The following is a 16874-nucleotide window of genomic DNA, read 5'->3' on the forward strand; positions in this document are numbered from 1 at the left end:
GCATTGCAGCACAGCCCTTTGTCCAACACCTAGAAAGACACCTTGAGGTTGACCAGTGCTGCCATTGCTAATTTCAGGCTGCTTGCATGACTATTTGAAAATGCATTGAAATCATTCTTGTGCAGATTATTTCATATTGTCGTGATTCTGGCCTGTCTGCATGCTGCCACACCTCGCCTGTCCATTATCATCCATAATTATTCACTGCTCCTGCGAGCCTACCTCTCTGCTGCATTCACCTGTTTCAGGTGCCTTTTTATCTCACCTAAGACAGCAGGTGAGCTAGTCTTACCTTTCCCTTGGAGTTTGTCTACCCATCTATGTTCTGAGCACCCAATCATGACCCTGTCCTGTTTCTTGGTCTCTGACCAAGCATTTGCTATCCTTATTGTCACCTCTGCAGCAAGTAAGCCAGATCTATCGCTTTGTCCAGCAGAGGTTTCCTGCCTTCACCTGGTTTCCATTAATAAACCTTTTTTTAAACACCTTACTCAAATTTCGGGTTTCTTGCCTGGTCTAGTTCCTGACGCATAAATAAAACGCAACACAAAGACAGAGAACATTACACACACTCTGTAAATAGATTTTATAATAGGCTTTACCAAATAAATGCCCAGTCTTAGTAATTTAGATTGTGCAGCTTTAAATTTAGGTGGGTCTGGTTTGATTAATGGGACACTCTGGGAAAAAATGGGGACATCCACTCTGTAGCTGGTAGTCCTTGAGCGACCTTGCATTGATTGAATTGGTGTTTGGACGGTTACCTGAAATGACTTTTCATTTCGGCTGAACGTATCATCAATGCAGGATGCTAATGGTGATAGAACCGAACAGGACAGTTCTGTTGATTTACAGCGGCTAAACGTTACTGGGATGCCTTCAGCTCCAGCAGCAGATCATTTCTGCTCCCCCATTAGTGCTGACCTTACAAAATGGACTTGCTGATACCATTATGTTCAGATTTATCACTATTTTAAATGTCACACTAATGCACTTCCTTCCAGCCTGAAACTGCAAGGACAACAACATGCAGAGTAAAATAAATCTACTTCATCACATAAACTCCCAACCTTTATTAGGCTACCTAGTTGGAGACTCATGTCTCATCATTGTAAAACGTATTCTGTTAATTATGACCTTGGCCGACGAATGCATGCACACAAAGGAGACTAAAATGAATGTTAGCACAGCTGTCAATAATCCTCAACTGTGGGCCGCAGAATAAATATTATTGTCTCATCCATCCATTGTCTATACCCACTTATCCTTGCAGTGTCACCTATCTCCCACAGTCATTGGGCAGGAGGGAGGCTACACCCTGGACAGGTCGCCAGTCAATCACAGGGCAGCGCTGAGACCACAGGACAGACAACAATGCGCGCACACTTACACTTGAGGGCAAATTGTCCTGTTTCTGGATTGCAGGAGGAAGCAGAGGACCTGGAGAGAACCCATGCATCCACAAAAACAGTGCAGAAAATACCCAAGTCAAACCCAGGACCTTCTTGCTGCAAGGCAACAGAGCAACTAGCTGGTCCACTGTGCAGCCCACATTATTGTATTATTGCCTACCTTTTAAAAAATATTTTATTTGACATTTTGACAAGTAAATAACCACGAACACAAGCAGAAAAGACAAAGAATTCATTCAGAATTCACTGGGCAGAACAAAAGGGCCAATGACGCTTAATGGTCTGAGTGACACTTACATCAGAAATATGTTTGCTTCTTGAAGTTTTTTCAAGGTGCAACAAACTACAATATTTCAGTGTAGTTTTTTTGGGATTTTATTTAACCAACACCAAAGTGTGCATCTGGGTAAAGGACAAGGCAATATTATACAAGGGTTTTTCTTTTTTTTCATATTAGAATCTGGAAATATTGGCATGCATGCTTTTCAGTACCCTGATTTTAGTATAGAACCATCTCGTCTGTGATGCTCTCAAATGTTTGTTAGGAAAAAATATATAAACACCAGCATTATGAAGACCAAACAATAGTCCCGACCAAAATCCATCTGAGGACTTTTTGGTCCCTAAATGTGTAAATTTAGTAAAGGCTCTTCTGAAAGAAATGCAGCTCTAGTTGCAGTAAATCTTTCAGCAAACTATTAATATCAACAAAAACAATATTCTTCTCAGCCCTGGTAAATATGGTCCAAAAGGGGTTTGCTTCCCTCTAGTGGTTACTTTGTGCAAACTTGAAACATCTAATTTAGAGAAATCATTGATCCCACATGAAATAATGTTGCTCAACTTTTGACCATTATTCAGACATAAAGTTGTGCCTGTTATTAGTTCATGACCATTTTTTAATCGTTTATTGTGAATATTTTCTATATTTTTTGAAGCCAAAGGCAAATGTCTTAATCTGTGGACAATAAAGATTCTTATTCTCATTCTCATCATTAATAATTCTATATTATTGTGGTTGCAACCAATGTACAATCAGGCAGATATATAAAACAATACATTTTTTAACAATCGTCTCTTTTAAATTTATTGCCCTGCTTAGTTATTTTTTTCTCCCTGTGCTCATTCATCTTGTGCTGTATTCAAAGAAAACTGAAATCCTAGGTGTGGCGGCTCTGAGCACGCACCCAAACCAGTTCTGGTGTTTTTATGTCACCATCGCAGCAGCTGGTGCCCAGAAATAACGAATCAGCAATCCCACTTCTCCGGCCTAATAGCGCTGAGATGATTCAGGGCAGCAAAAAGCTGTTTGGTTCTTTTATGTTTACAGTTCACAGGTCATATTTACACTGTTGTGTAACAGAGTGCTAATAAAAGTTAGATCCTGAGTAAAATCCAAAAAAAAAAATGTATGACCCACATATTTATGAAGTGAATGTGGGCATGAACTATAATACATAATACATGAAAAGTTGAGGAGAGGTTTGAGAACATCTTCTTACAGAAACAACCTAAATTTCCAACGGAGACTTTCCGATTTCAAAACTCAGAAATATTTGTTGACTTTACAGAGTTATACTACAAGACGAGGTTATTTAAACAAGCAGCATGAACAGCAAGTCAAGAAATGTTATTTTTTAACAGTGAGTTATGTTTTAATGTTATACACATTAGTTAGACAAATATGCGTGTACTAACATTGTAAATATCTTTTATTAAATATTTGTATTTCTGATATTGAATTGTATTTGAATTGGGGGGGGGGGGTCTGCGTACACACTCACTCTATCTGTGCTTGTGTTCTCACAAGCAATACAGAAAAACACATGATTAATATAAAAGTGATTATATATCTCCATAACAATTCGCATTCAGCACTTCATTGAAAGCCCACTTCACTGCATTTAGGACTCTCGACCATCTTTGATCCACTCAAGTTTTAAACAGGCTGTGAACAATTAAACTAGACCTGGATTGTTTCACGCTCATTACCCATTTGATGAAACACTGTTTGAGGTGAATTTTCTCTCAGATTGTTTTAATTTCTAAAATTTGGGATTTTTTTTTAGCAATTCCTTGGCTCGAGACTTCACAAACCCAGCCTGATCCAACTTCCACAGGATTACAAGCTGTGTTTTCTGTACTTTGTCATCAAGGTAGAATAATTTAAGCTTTGTTTAACCTAAAAAAAAAAAAAAACTTTAAAATGTTCTGATCTTTTAAACGAGATCCTGTGAAATTCTTAACTGTAACTGAAAGATGTCATGTCACAGTGAGTTTGGAAATAGCAAATTAAATTGCATAGTCTTAGCCAGTTATAGTTATTTAGATCAGTTCAGACTGAAAATGTTCATATTCATTAGCAAATATATGCCATCTACATCTCACAAGGGCCTATTGGGTTTGTGGATGTTTCCTCAGCCACACGACTTCCTTGTTATTGCGGTGAATGTTGGTTGTGGCTACCGCTGAGTCCTTCCTCCTGACTGTCTGATGGCAAGTAAGTGGGGATTGTCTCTGAAAACTATGAGTCAAAGGAACTTGCCGTCTTTTCCTGTGCACACATTCAATTAAAATCAAAATCAATAATACGTCGTCAACCCCAAAAGGAAATTAAATGTTGTAACTCATATAATACAGGATTCAACAAAGAGTTGTTGTAGACGCTGATGGCTGCAGGCAGAAAGGACCTCCTGTAGTGGTCTGCTTCACAGCGGAAACTCTGTGTTGTATGAGACTCTGATAAAGAGGATGCTCAGAGTTGTCTGTAATGTTCTTCTTTTTATGAAGAACTATTCTTTGCACAATCCTCTTCAGAGGTTCTGGAGGAGTCCCCAGAACAGAAACAACATTATGTATAAGCTTGTTGAGCTTATTTCAGTCACTTGCTCTGATGCTGCTACCACAACAAATGATGGCAGAGGAGATCTCTCTGTCCACCAAAGACGTAGAGAAGATATGCAGCATTTTGCTGCAAACCCTGAAGGACTTAAGGTTCCTGAAGAAGTACAGCCTGCTCTATCCCTTCCTGTTGACGGTTTTACTGTTGTGTCTCCTGTCGGGTCTGTTGTCTAGGTGTTTATACTCCAGTTCTTCTCCCAGCATGGTAATAGTGTTTGACCATTTATAGTTTCTCCTGTAATTTATAATTATCTCATTTGTTTTATTCTCAATCAGGATTAAATAATTTTTTCTACACTCTGCCACAAAGCAGTCAGTCCACCTGCTATTTGTATTTGGCCTCCCATCCATCTCTGGTACAATGACTGCAGCGTCATCTGAGTATGATTGCAAATGACAGAAGTCTGTCATCTGCATTCTGTGAGGTGTAAAGCGTGAAAAGGAATTGTGTGAGTACAGTCCCCTGTGGTGCTCCTGTGCTGCTAATTATACACAACTCTTGAGTCTAACATACTGTGGTGTGTTTGTCAGGCAGTTTGTGATCCAGAAGATTGTTGAGGCCTCCACCTGAGTGTTCTTGAAATTCTGACAAAGCAAATCAGGCCAAATTGAGTTAAATGCACTGGAGAAATCACTTCAAAAAACTGAACTATCCTTTTAGGATCATCCCTGCTTATTTTAAAAGCATTTTATGTTGTCTGGCATTAGTATACAATAACTCATAATCAAACTGTCTGCATATTGCAGTTTTTAGAATGGATTTGATTTTATCTGGCAAATCACTGAGCTATATTATACACTGGAGTGGTAATCACCGTCTGTTTGAACGAGTTGCTTTGAAGCCACCAGCCGCCATATTGGTACTCCCTATTTCTCTCCAGTAACTAGGGAATATGTGCGATACAGCATCAAATAACGAGGATTTTCATGTTCAGGGCGGGCTTAAAACTTTTAAAATCTGAAATGCCATATACTTTTATGTTATGTTCTAAAACTATCACATAATGAGAAAGTCATGTGCTGAAATATTTTGCATTTTATTCATTTAAATATATGTATTTAACATTTTTAAATATATAAATAACAATATACAAAAACATATATTTACATATGTGTATACATATATATACATATATACATAAACACATACTTATATAGACATATATATATATATATTTAATATGAATAACATGTAAAATATTTCAGCATCTAATTTCCTAGTAGTTGATAGTGTTAGTACATCTACTGACTGTATAATTACCTGTGAAACGTTTTCACGAAGCCAGAAAACTGCTTGTTGTTGCAACAAAATCCTGTGGGATTCTGTGAGAGTAGGGAGTAGCAAGATGGCGGCCAGTGACTTCAGTTTTTCGGCAAAATCAGCACTCCAGTGTATTATATAGCTCAGTGTGGCAAATACATCTAAAACAGTCCTAACTCTGTTAAGCTGTTTCCTTATAATAATGTTATATGATTATAGTTTTATAATCATTCTGTCTATTTCAGACATGTTTGGGTCAAAGATCAACATCCTTTACAACTCAAAGAGCCATTTTGGACCTTAGGCCTGCTAAAGAAAATTGCTTAGACCTACAAAAGCTGCTTGACAGATTTTGTTTGATTTATGGATTAGTTGTTTTGTATTGATATTTAAAATCGAATTAGAAGTCAAAGTTCAGAAAAGAAAAAAAAGAATGAATGGATTTTCTTGGGTCACATATGTATGGTAATAAACCAATGAAATAAGCACAATTTGTGAGCTAAGGATGAAAGAGAGGGCAAAACATGGTTCTTGCACCAGTGGATGCCTTTTTTTTTTTTTTTTTTTTTTTTAAACTAACTGTTTATCTTTAAAGAAACTCTGCTTGCTTTGTTAGGTAGAGTCTCTTAAGGCACTCTAATGTGAACCTGGACCCCGCCCCCAGTGTAGGTGGAGCAGTTTATAAGCAGGGCATGAAGCAATGAAGCAAAAAATCCTAAAAAAAGAAAAAAAATATATATATATTAAAAAAAACCACAGCAACCATAATTTGTATGCATTACAAATAATACATTAAGTTTGATACGTCTTGACTATTTTAGGTGTAAAATCTGAGCGGGTCATAGTTCAGAACCGTTGAATGCAGGGGAATGATTCTTTGTTCAGGAACCGAATCGGACCCGTCGAACCGGATCCGAACCTCGCCGTTCAGTTGGGGCTCCTCTGACTCGGACTCCTGGTCAGACGTCCGAGGCGCCGCCGGCCGGCTTCACTTCTTCAGTAAATCATGTAAACACAAAAGGAAAGATTGTTCAGTCATATCCGGACGCTTTATTAATGGCTCGAAAATAGTTCAAACTACAGCAGACAGGCATGAAAGCGAAACCGGAGTCGTTCCTTTTTTCATTTCCTCATTGTCGCGCATTGCTGCTCCACAATGCAGGAGCGGCGGTAGAAACATTTGTGGCGAAGCCGTGAGGAAGGAGGCAGAAACACGACCAGTCTGAAAGCCTGCATGATAAAAAACGGGTAAGTAGATGTTGTGTGTGCGTTATAGTCCTAATCCTGACAGATTGAGCCGATAATGGCCCAAACCCGCTGAGTTTATAAACCCCCAGCTGCAGCCAGAGTAAAACCTGGCGGTGTTATTAGTTTTTGGTAAACACATAAAAGTAACTGCTGGCAATTTAAAATCGGATTACAGGACTTTTCTGTGTTTTTCCTGTGATCTTCCTAACTTTACTTGTTGAATCGCATTGCATGCAATTAGATCAGACTGTGTAACATGGCTGCGGCTGTGTTATAAACAGATATTATGGTTGTGTTATAAACAGAATCCATCTGAGGGGAAATGGATCTTGTGTAGCGGCAAACGATTTTCATGAGATCTCATCTGTGTGATGTGGCACTGTCCAAAAAGCAATTTAATTAAATACCTAAAAAAAAAAAAAAAAAAAACTTTAACCAACTGTTGAACCTTTCTCACTTGCATTTTGACTTTCCCTGTCTCCTCCCGTCTTTCTAGTTTGAAATGCTGCATGTCGCTGGGTCCTGCATCCCAGCATGGGTCACCCTTGTATGCACCTTTATTATGAGTGCGTATCATTGCACGGCGTCCTTAAAGGCCACCTGCAGCGTGCAGGACGGCAGGGCCGACTGCAGCCATCGCAGCCTGAGCTCAGTCCCCCAGGATCTCCCCACCAACATCACCTCCCTGGATATGTCTCACAACAGAATGACGACGGCTCCCCCAGACTCCCTCAAACGATACGCGGGACTTTTGCACCTCAACGTCAGCTACAACAGCATCAAGAACCTGGACGGGGGCCTGTGCAAGAACCTACCTGGCCTGCAGACTCTCAACTTGATGCATAACGAAGTCTATCTACTCAAAAGGGAAGATTTAAGCCACTGCGTCAAACTTACTCGGTTAAATATGGCCAGCAACAGGTTAAAGCTGCAGGATGAACCCTTCTTCTTGCTTCAGGTACTGTACATCCAAATTAGAGTTGATGGTAAACATAGAAGTGTGAGTTACTAGATTCAGTTTCATTGGACAGAGTTATCCGGTAATAACTCAGAATGCTATTGAGTTTCATTTGAAACAAAGAAGCTCGTATCACATCACATATTGGGCGACTGAGGCTTGAAGGGTTGAGTAGTGGTCGAGCAGTCGGAATGTTGTGGGTTTGATTCCAGCTTCCCCTTGTCACATGTGCCCCTGGGCAAGGCAGTGAACCCTAAGTTGCCTATGGAGCTGCATATTGTTGAATGAATGTGTGTGATTGGGTGAAGGTGGTTCTAGTGTACAGCGCTTTGAGTGGTCAGCATGACTGGAAAAGCGCTACTATATGAGTTCATTTACCATATCACATAATGATATGCTTATAATGCATATGCAGTTCGTTATTTTGTACAAAAAAAGGGGTAAAGGTAATTAAACCTAAAATTTATTGTCAAGAGGAAAACGAGGCAGCAGAGTCAACCATGCAGGTGAGCTTATTAAAGCAAACTGGGCTTCCTTAACTCCTCAGCAGATCCACAGGCTGACCCCCTCTCCATGCCGCGCTGCACTTAAAGCAGTAAATCACGCAGAAGAAGCCTTAGCCGTGTATCGAGTGCAGTTACTAGATATATCTTTCTATGGGCTGGCATTTCTTTTAAAAGTCCCCTTTTTATGGGTCTTACCTAATTGTCCTTTTTTGGGAGAAATTGACCGTAAGTCATAATCATCAAAAAGCAACGCTTGACATCTATCCCTCTGTGACAAAGGGCCATTTTCTGCCCTGCCGTCGTGCAAGTTTTACCTACAAAATGTTGCATCGTAGTAACATGAGCACCGACGCTATCGCTAAATTCTATTTTTCCAGATGTCATGCCTATTATAGTAAGTTGTCTTGTGTCGGTACTGGCTGCTAAAATAATGCAGCACTTTGCTTGTGATGCTTCTAACGATGTGGTCGATAACATGTATTTCTAGTTGTTTTGAAAAGTAGATTTAAACAAAAATATAGAACAAGTAGGTGCTAAATTAACCATTAGTTTGCGCTTATTGCCCAGAACATTAGAACTTTATAAGGTAACACTGGGATTCTCACAAACATATATTAGGAGGTTAGTTGGTTAAGCTATCAGCTCAGGTAGTTAGCCTGCAATCAGCTGCTTGACTGTAGCTTGTTAATGGTAGTTTTAAAACAGCTTTACCTTAATCAGAGTGATGGGTAAACAGAATAATTTATCCCCTTGTCAGCAAAGTAAAAGTGTTCAGAACTGTTTCCAACCATTTTACCAGCTGTATACAGCAACAGGTAGGGGAAGGGGAGTGCATTACTCTATGCTACATACAGTTGACGACAATTCTTTAGTATTCATTCTAAAGGTTTTTAAACTGTGTGAACAGTATGACATGTTTTTGCAGTAATAAAACATTTTTTATTATTTTTTTTTTCAAGTTAATGAAAAACGATTTGAAAAATTACTTGAACCCTGATTGCAAAGTCCTATTTCGCACAGAGGCTGCCAATACATCTCAGAACCTGGTCAGGTGATATTACTTATTGCGTGTTAGAATCCTCGTTGTTATTATACTCACGCAGACCCTGCAGGTGCCAACTGGACAAGTTATGCTTTTGTAGGCTTTGGACGTTTTGTGCATTACTGTAAACGGATAGTAACACTTTCATGATGTGCAATGTGTAGGGACATAAAGGGAGATGTCATCCAAATGTTTTTTGATGTTAGTGTCATGTTAAAATACACCTCAGCAACATAGCAAGGCACTGGAGGTTTCATGGTCCCCTGTTTCCCTTCTCCTTTTCTGACTAACAGAGCCTGAAGTATCTCGACGTCTCCATGAACAAGCTGAAGTCAGCCATGCTTGGTTCACAGCCTCAGCTGCCCAGCTTGGTAACGCTGGATCTCGGACATAATAGTTTCTCCACTGTGAAAAGAGAAGACTTTTCCTTCCTGAAGCATTCACCTTCTCTGGAAGTCATCTCCCTGATATCGTCTGTGTCCCTAGAAAAAGTAGGTTGCTTACCCAGAAATGGGAATTGAAATACTGTTGTCAAGTTTGGAACTGGTAGTTGTAGCAGCGTCGTAATTTCACTTATCTGTTTTGTTTCCCCTTTTCTATCTCATCGTAATATCTCTGTGATTTTCTGTTCTCTTGCAGTTGGAGCCTGGTTGCTTTAAGCCAATTTCAGGACTACGCATGTTATCCCTTGATGGTAGCCTTAAGGGCAGCTTGTTCATTTCTGATCTCTGCTCGGAGCTGTCTGGAACGGCCATTGGTGTCCTGTCTCTAAGAAACATTGGGCTGACAAATCTTACAAACAGGACATTTTTAGGATTGAAGGAAACAAACCTAACCTTTCTGGATCTGTCCTCCAATCACATTGGACAAATTGAAGACGGCTCCTTTCGATATCTGTCTAGACTTCAGACTCTTAACTTGACTGGCAACAACATTAAGCGCCTGACGCCAGGGACCTTTCAAGGTCTTAACCTGTTGAAAAACCTCCAGCTGACTAAAGCGTTAGTGAAAAGCCAGAAATCCTCTCCTGTCATTGAAGACTTCTCCTTTCAACCACTAAGCAACCTTGAGAACCTAATTTTACAGAACACCGTCTTTGTCAAAATCACGGAAAATACGTTCAAAGGCCTGACGAGTCTTACAGAACTTGACTTGAGCTGGAGTAGTTACTTACAACCACAAGAGAGAAAAATTTCCAATAAGAGCTTCGTCTCTCTTGCAGATTCACCCCTCAGAAAGTTAAATCTAATAGGAAATGCTTTGGTGGGAATTGAACCTGGGAGCTTCTCCTGGGCGAAAAAGCTCTCCGTTCTTCTTCTCAGTCGCAACTTTATCGATCAAACATTCAGTGGCAAAGAATTTGAAGGTCTCTCTCAGTTACAAGAGCTTCACATAAGTAATAATACCCAAAAAATTGACCTGACCCCTGAGTCCTTTGCCAATGTGACCAATCTTAGAGTTCTGTTGCTGGGGAGGAGTCTGAAAGCCGAAACCTTGAACCACGACTCTTCTCCATTTCGTCCATTGTCTAACCTCACTGTATTGGATCTCAGCAACAACAACATCGCAAACTTAAGAGAGAATATGTTAGAGGGGCTTGAGAACCTCAGGGTGCTGAAGCTGCAACACAACAACTTAGTCCGGTTGTGGAAGAATGCTAACCTGGGTGGTCCTGTCCTGTTTCTCAAACACACACCGAGGTTGGTAAGCTTTGAGATGGATTTCAACGGAATGGATGAGATTCCAACCGCAGCTTTAAGGAATTTGACCCAACTCAGGCAGCTCAGCTTTAGCAACAATCTATTAAACAATTTACAGGACTCGGTTTTTGATGATCTTACGTCCCTTAAGGTATTGCGTCTGGAGAAGAACTTTATCACAGCTGTCAGACCAGAAGTGTTCAGAACGCCCATGAGCAACCTCAGCGTCCTTGTCATGGGCAAAAACACGTTCGATTGCTCCTGTGAGAGCATCCTGTGGTTTGTCAAATGGTTGAATAACACTAATACCAGTGTGCCAGGTCTCAGAGACCAGTATATGTGCAACACTCCACTACTTTACTTCAATCACTCCATCATGGACTTTGACCCGCTCTCTTGCAAAGACATGACCCCATTTCAGGCCCTTTACATACTAACCAGCACAGTTGTTCTAATGCTAATTTTCAGTGCCCTTATTTATCGCTTCCATGGCTGGAGGATTCAGTTTTACTGGAACATATTGATCAATCGCATACTGGGATTTAGTGACGCCAAAGTGGAGGAGGGCAGGAAGTTTGAGTTTGACGCTTATGTCATGCACGCCGAGGAAGACACTCGCTGGGTGGAGAGACGAATAATCCCTTTAGAGAAAAAAACCCAAATACGCTTTTGTTTGGACCACCGGGATTCCATCATTGGCATGTCCAAGCTTGAGTCCATCGTGGTTAATATAGGAAATTCCAGAAAAATCTTGTTTGTGGTGACCGAGAAGCTTCTCAAAGATCCCTTGTGTCGTCAGTAAGTCAAACACACACTGCTCATTGTTTAAAATGTCGCATCAAGAGAAACGTAAATGTGGTTAAATTCAATACAGAATATAAAGCTGCACAGTTTAAGGTAAATCTAATTCTAAATATAAAGCCCAGACAAGTTTTAAAAGTATGTCAAAAATTAAACTCATGTAAAGTGTGAAGTTAGCCTTTTTCTCAAGTGTAATTTACAAACAATTAAATTAAATTCAATTTTATTTATATACCGCCAAATCATGAAACATGTCATCTCAAGGCACTTTATAAAATCAAGTTCAATCATATTATACAGATTGGGTGAGATTATACAGATTGGTCAAAAATGTCCTATATAAGGAAACCAGTTGATTGCATCAAAGTCCCGACAAGCAGCATTCACTCCTGGGGAAGCGTAGAGCCACAGGGAGAGTCGTCTGCATTGTACATGGCTTTGCTGCAATGCCTCATACTGAGCAAGCATGAAGCGACACTGGGAAGAAAAACTCCCCATTAACGGGAAGGAAAAACCTCCGGCAGAACCGGGCTCAGTATGAACGGTCATCTGCCTCGACCGACTGGGGGTTACAGAAGACAGAACAGAGACACAACAAGAGAGACAAAAAAGCACAGAAGCACACATTGATCCAGTAAACTGTTCTACATTAGATGGTAATAGCGAGTGATCTGTCTTCCCTGAAAGATGTCACAGTTAACAGAACGCCAGACCAGGTGTACCTACTATGAAGATAAAAGAGAGAGAACAGAAAATTAAAGCAGAAATGACAACACATAATGCATAATTGAAGAACAGTAGAACTCAATAGAGTGAGAAAATTAGATCCTGATATCCTCCAGTAGCCTAAGCCTATAGCAGTTAAACTATAAAGGTAGCTCAGAGTAACATGAGCCACTCTAGTTATAAGCTTTGTCAAAAAGGAAAGTTTTAAGATTAGTCTTAAAAGTAGACAGGGTGTCAGCCTCACGGACAGAAACTGGGAGTTGGTTCCACAGGAGAGGAGCCTGATAGCTAAAGGATCTGCCTCCCATTCTACTTTTAGAGACTCTAGGAACCACCAGCAGACCTGCAGTCTGAGAGCGAAGTGCTCTGTTAGGAATATACGGGGTAATCAGAGCTCTGATAGGAGTATTTTGACCCCTAAAATAAATAATTAGGTATACTGCACTTGAAATAAGATGATGGCGATTAGTTGTTCCTATTTTAAGTGAAAAAATCTTATTCCATTGGTGGATAATCTTATTTGCCTGCTCAAATCAAAGACAAATACCCTAATTTCAAAAATATGTTACTTATTTTAATTCCATTTTTGCTGTGATCCACATTAGTCTTCTTTCAGTCATATAAGCTGACCCCACAATGTTTACAGCAACACTGTGTTGTGTCAGTGCCAACTCCTCCAGGACTTGTCTAATGCTCACTAAAACTACGTGTTTGTCAAAGTTGTATGTTTAAGTGTCAGGCTAAATTTACAACTCAATCACCTAGCTGATTGTAGAGTTTGATGAATATCAGTATGAACCGAATTCTTAATTTTTTAAGATACATTCAGTGTATAAATTTCTGTGCTAATAATAATGCTGTTCTTTAAAGTTTTTTTTCCATCACGCTTATGTTTCTTACTTGTCCTTATTCAGATTTAAAGTCCACCACGCCCTTCACCAGGTCATTGAAACCAGAAGAGACTCGGCTGTCTTGATTTTCCTGCAGGATGTGCCCGACTACAAGTTATCCCGCTCGCTTTTCCTCCGCAAAGGCATGTTGCGTCAAAGTTGCATCCTGAACTGGCCTCCGCAGAGGGAGAGGATCCCAGCTTTGTACCAGAAGCTTCTCATTGCTCTCGGAATGACTAATCGGCTGCAGGAGTGACTGTTTCTCAGGTTTTGACAGGTTTAGCTGGGATAATTATTGCCTTTATGGAATATTTCTTCCCACTGTGTAAATATACTGCTTGTACATGTCCTGTTCAACAAAGGAGTTTATGTTTTTTTGTTTATTTTTGTAGTTGTATATAGTATGGCTTAACTCAACCAAACGACACACTGACGTCCCATGTCATAGACGGGGCCCATCTTGGAGGACAAGCAGAGGGTGTAATCTTGGGGATATATGATGGATCATTGCGATGTATCAATGTTTTACTTGAAGTTTATTTGAAATACTTGATACATTTATGTAGTGAACCAATTGCTGTTTCAGCAGCATTGCCATAAACAACCAGTTTACGTCTCATCAGGAGAGAAATGTGTCAGTGGCCTACCAAAAGCAAGACGGGGCCGTTTTTACCAGCAGGGCAAGATATTTTAGGGATCTCAGTTTACTATAAAGAAATGGTATCGTTCATGTGTTTTTAACAAATGTAAAAATCCACAACTTGCCTGGAACCTAAAATACCGTAATCCTAAATCCAATTGCCAAGCCACCCTAAGAACAAATTTGCCAATAGTGTCTACATTTATTTGGAAATGTTTGTGTTTGGGACAAGATGTTGCTCTCAGTCAAGCTTTGTAAAAAGACACCCGTCTCACATTAATATAAATATGACCTGTAGGTTTTGGCCTGGTTATATCCATAAAAATAACATCCAATAAAGTTTTTTTGCATACATGTCAAGTGGAGCACAATAGCAAAAGCATTAATGCTCCACCTGTGAAAGTAAATCTGTTGGGTTCTCTTTGGCATTAGGGAAGCATTTCTTAGTGCTACACAGTCAGACTGGACTGAAAAGTTTTGTAGGTGGCAGCTTTTAAATTGGATTGTCGGGTTATTGCTCTGTTCTGTAAATCCTCCAGAGTGGCGAACAAGAAGTTCGCTGACACAATAAAACCAAATTATTTGTATGTGTTTAGTATTATTAACTATGTTTAACTACTATGTTCTTATTGTAGCCGGTTTTTCTTATGTCTTCTGCTTTCATGCAACAACAAAAAATGAAGCGATATTTGCACATAGTGTTCTTTTGAAACAAAAATATGTGTAGGTTTAAAAAGATATTGGTTAATTTTGAGCCATATAGGGCAAACTCTCATTTCTTTGATATTTCTACCATACACGAATAGCTTAATCTTGTAACTTGCTACTTCTTTAGCTAGTTAGACAGATTTTCTATTCTATTCATTTACTTATGTGAATAGAAGAAGAGAAGAACAAAAATTATGTAAAAAAGGTGTACATATTCAAGAGAAGGGGTGAAGTATAAACTTATAGTGCGACACATTTTTATCAGTCACACTTTTATTACTTAAAGAAACATCTTAATTATGCGCAACAAGTTACATATTTCCCTCCAATATAATTACATAGTAGCAAATTATAAATAATACAACAGTACTTCTTTACAGTGAAAGTAGCAAGAACTAATAATTTGATTGCTATCTAAACAGCCCTAAATTATTCATAACCTTGGTATATTTAGTTTTAAAGTAACTTTTTAATCTTATCTTAATCTAATGTTTCTTCTCACTGGAAACAAATGTTTTGCAGTGGCCCTGCCCTAACCCTAATCCAAGGAACAATCTATCCTGGATAACTCTTTTGCACTTAAAGCTCTGACTCCAGCCACAGTTCACAATTTGTGAATCTTTCACCAAATTCTTGAATTAACTTCACTCCACAAGCTTCTCAAGGCAGTGGGATCACTATTTATGGTGTCAGTGTGTTTTTGCTGTCTAGGCAGCAGTCTTTCCATTGATTGTGTAGACCGTAACATGGCATTTCTGTATTAAATTTTTTTTGATCACTCTTTTGTAGTACTCTAATCTTCTCAGAAACCAAATTCTGGGTTTCCAGTATCTGTAAGTCATTTTAATCATAATGAACATAAATAAATGCCCAAAATATAGAGCTATGTGTGCAATAAAACGTCTTGGGATAATGTATTGAGGTGCACTTGTACAGTACATTGCAGCATTTGCCATGTAGGTCTGACACCTTGTGGTTACAGAAGATTATTACATCAACAGCTGGTGTATTGACACAAAACAACTCTTTTCGACATGGCTGTAAATTACCTTCTAAGCTTGTTTTATTATGAAATCTTTGATTTTACAACTGTCATAAATAGAGATATTTTAACTTGCAAAGGAAATCTATGGATTATTTTATCAATAGTATCTGCTAGGAAGATACCAAGGCTGGTAATAAATGATTAACACATTTTGCATGTGTTGCATGCAAACAGCAAACCATGTTTATGATTGAATAAGTGTTTTTTTTGACTTAGTGCATTTTCAAAATTATGACTAAAGTTCAACAAATATAAAAAGCAAACAAATGGAAAATATTGCATTTTAATGCTTTAAATAAACTCAGTCAGTCACTACTTATCAAGTACTTTATTAGTGCCTGCAGTAATACTTTGTAAATACTTAAAAGTCAAGTAAAATGAAGCTTTAACAAGAGTGTGTTTTGACATTCATCTGCGATAACAGTATTATCTTAGGTATTCAGTGAGTTAAGATGCATTCAAGTGTTTGTTTGAATGTGACTTTGAGACTCTTATACCTGCACTGAAAAGGAAAAAAAAATGTTTCCTGCCAGTTATATCATATATGTTTTATAATCTGCAAAAGGTCAGCTGTAGGCTATGCAGAAAAAAAGTGCTTTTCAATGGCTTAACACCCACAACAAAGAGCCCAAAGGAAAAAAATAACATCTTACCAGATGAATACTTTGCCATGCCTGCTTTTTTAGCAACCCCTTCTATTTATAATCCTTCTTGGCTGCTTTTTCTTGAAGTTCTACAGATATCACCATGTCCATTTGCCCTTGACATATTATCAAGGGTATGCCTGTTACTAATATCCAAAATTCATTGTGTTTGTGAAACAACGTTCAGGATTAAACTCCAAACCAAGCTATAGAAAGCAGGTTGCTTTGGTTCAACATTAAAGCAGAGCTTGTTGGAAAAATCAAAGTGCTGTTAAAAAGATGCATTTTATTGTACTTGCAGCCAAATGTCGGAGTCATCCCACGTAATAAATAACAAAAAAACGTTTAAGTCATAAAAGACAAATGACACAGATAAGGCAGTTACATATTAA

At 38.9% G+C, this 16874-nt stretch overlaps 1 protein-coding gene across 1 annotated transcript; it reads left to right on the top strand.

The window, feature by feature from the left end:
• The first annotated feature begins 6443 nt into the window (after nt 1-6443).
• Nucleotides 6444-14672, top strand: tlr3 (toll-like receptor 3). The gene is made up of 5 exons (XM_012859419.3): nt 6444-6822; nt 7319-7780; nt 9622-9819; nt 9968-11826; nt 13470-14672. Exons 2-5 carry the CDS (start codon nt 7325-7327, stop codon nt 13699-13701), a joined length of 2745 nt encoding a protein of 914 aa, XP_012714873.2. The 5' UTR covers nt 6444-6822; nt 7319-7324; the 3' UTR covers nt 13702-14672.
• Nucleotides 14673-16874: the final 2202 nt, after the last annotated feature.

This window comes from Fundulus heteroclitus, chromosome 5 (genome assembly GCF_011125445.2).
Source record: "Fundulus heteroclitus isolate FHET01 chromosome 5, MU-UCD_Fhet_4.1, whole genome shotgun sequence".
Classification (NCBI taxonomy): Eukaryota; Metazoa; Chordata; class Actinopteri; order Cyprinodontiformes; family Fundulidae; genus Fundulus; species Fundulus heteroclitus.

What these genes read in the sequence shown, in the direction of transcription:
- tlr3 (XM_012859419.3), top strand. Translation starts at nt 7,325, where the DNA reads ATGCTGCATGTCGCTGGGTCCTGCATCCCAGCATGGGTCACCCTTGTA. An exon ending in AACCCTTCTTCTTGCTTCAG is followed by an intron (nt 7,781 to 9,621) that starts GTACTGTACATC and finishes TCTGACTAACAG; the next exon opens with AGCCTGAAGTATCTCGACGT. An exon ending in AAAGATCCCTTGTGTCGTCA is followed by an intron (nt 11,827 to 13,469) that starts GTAAGTCAAACA and finishes GTCCTTATTCAG; the next exon opens with ATTTAAAGTCCACCACGCCC.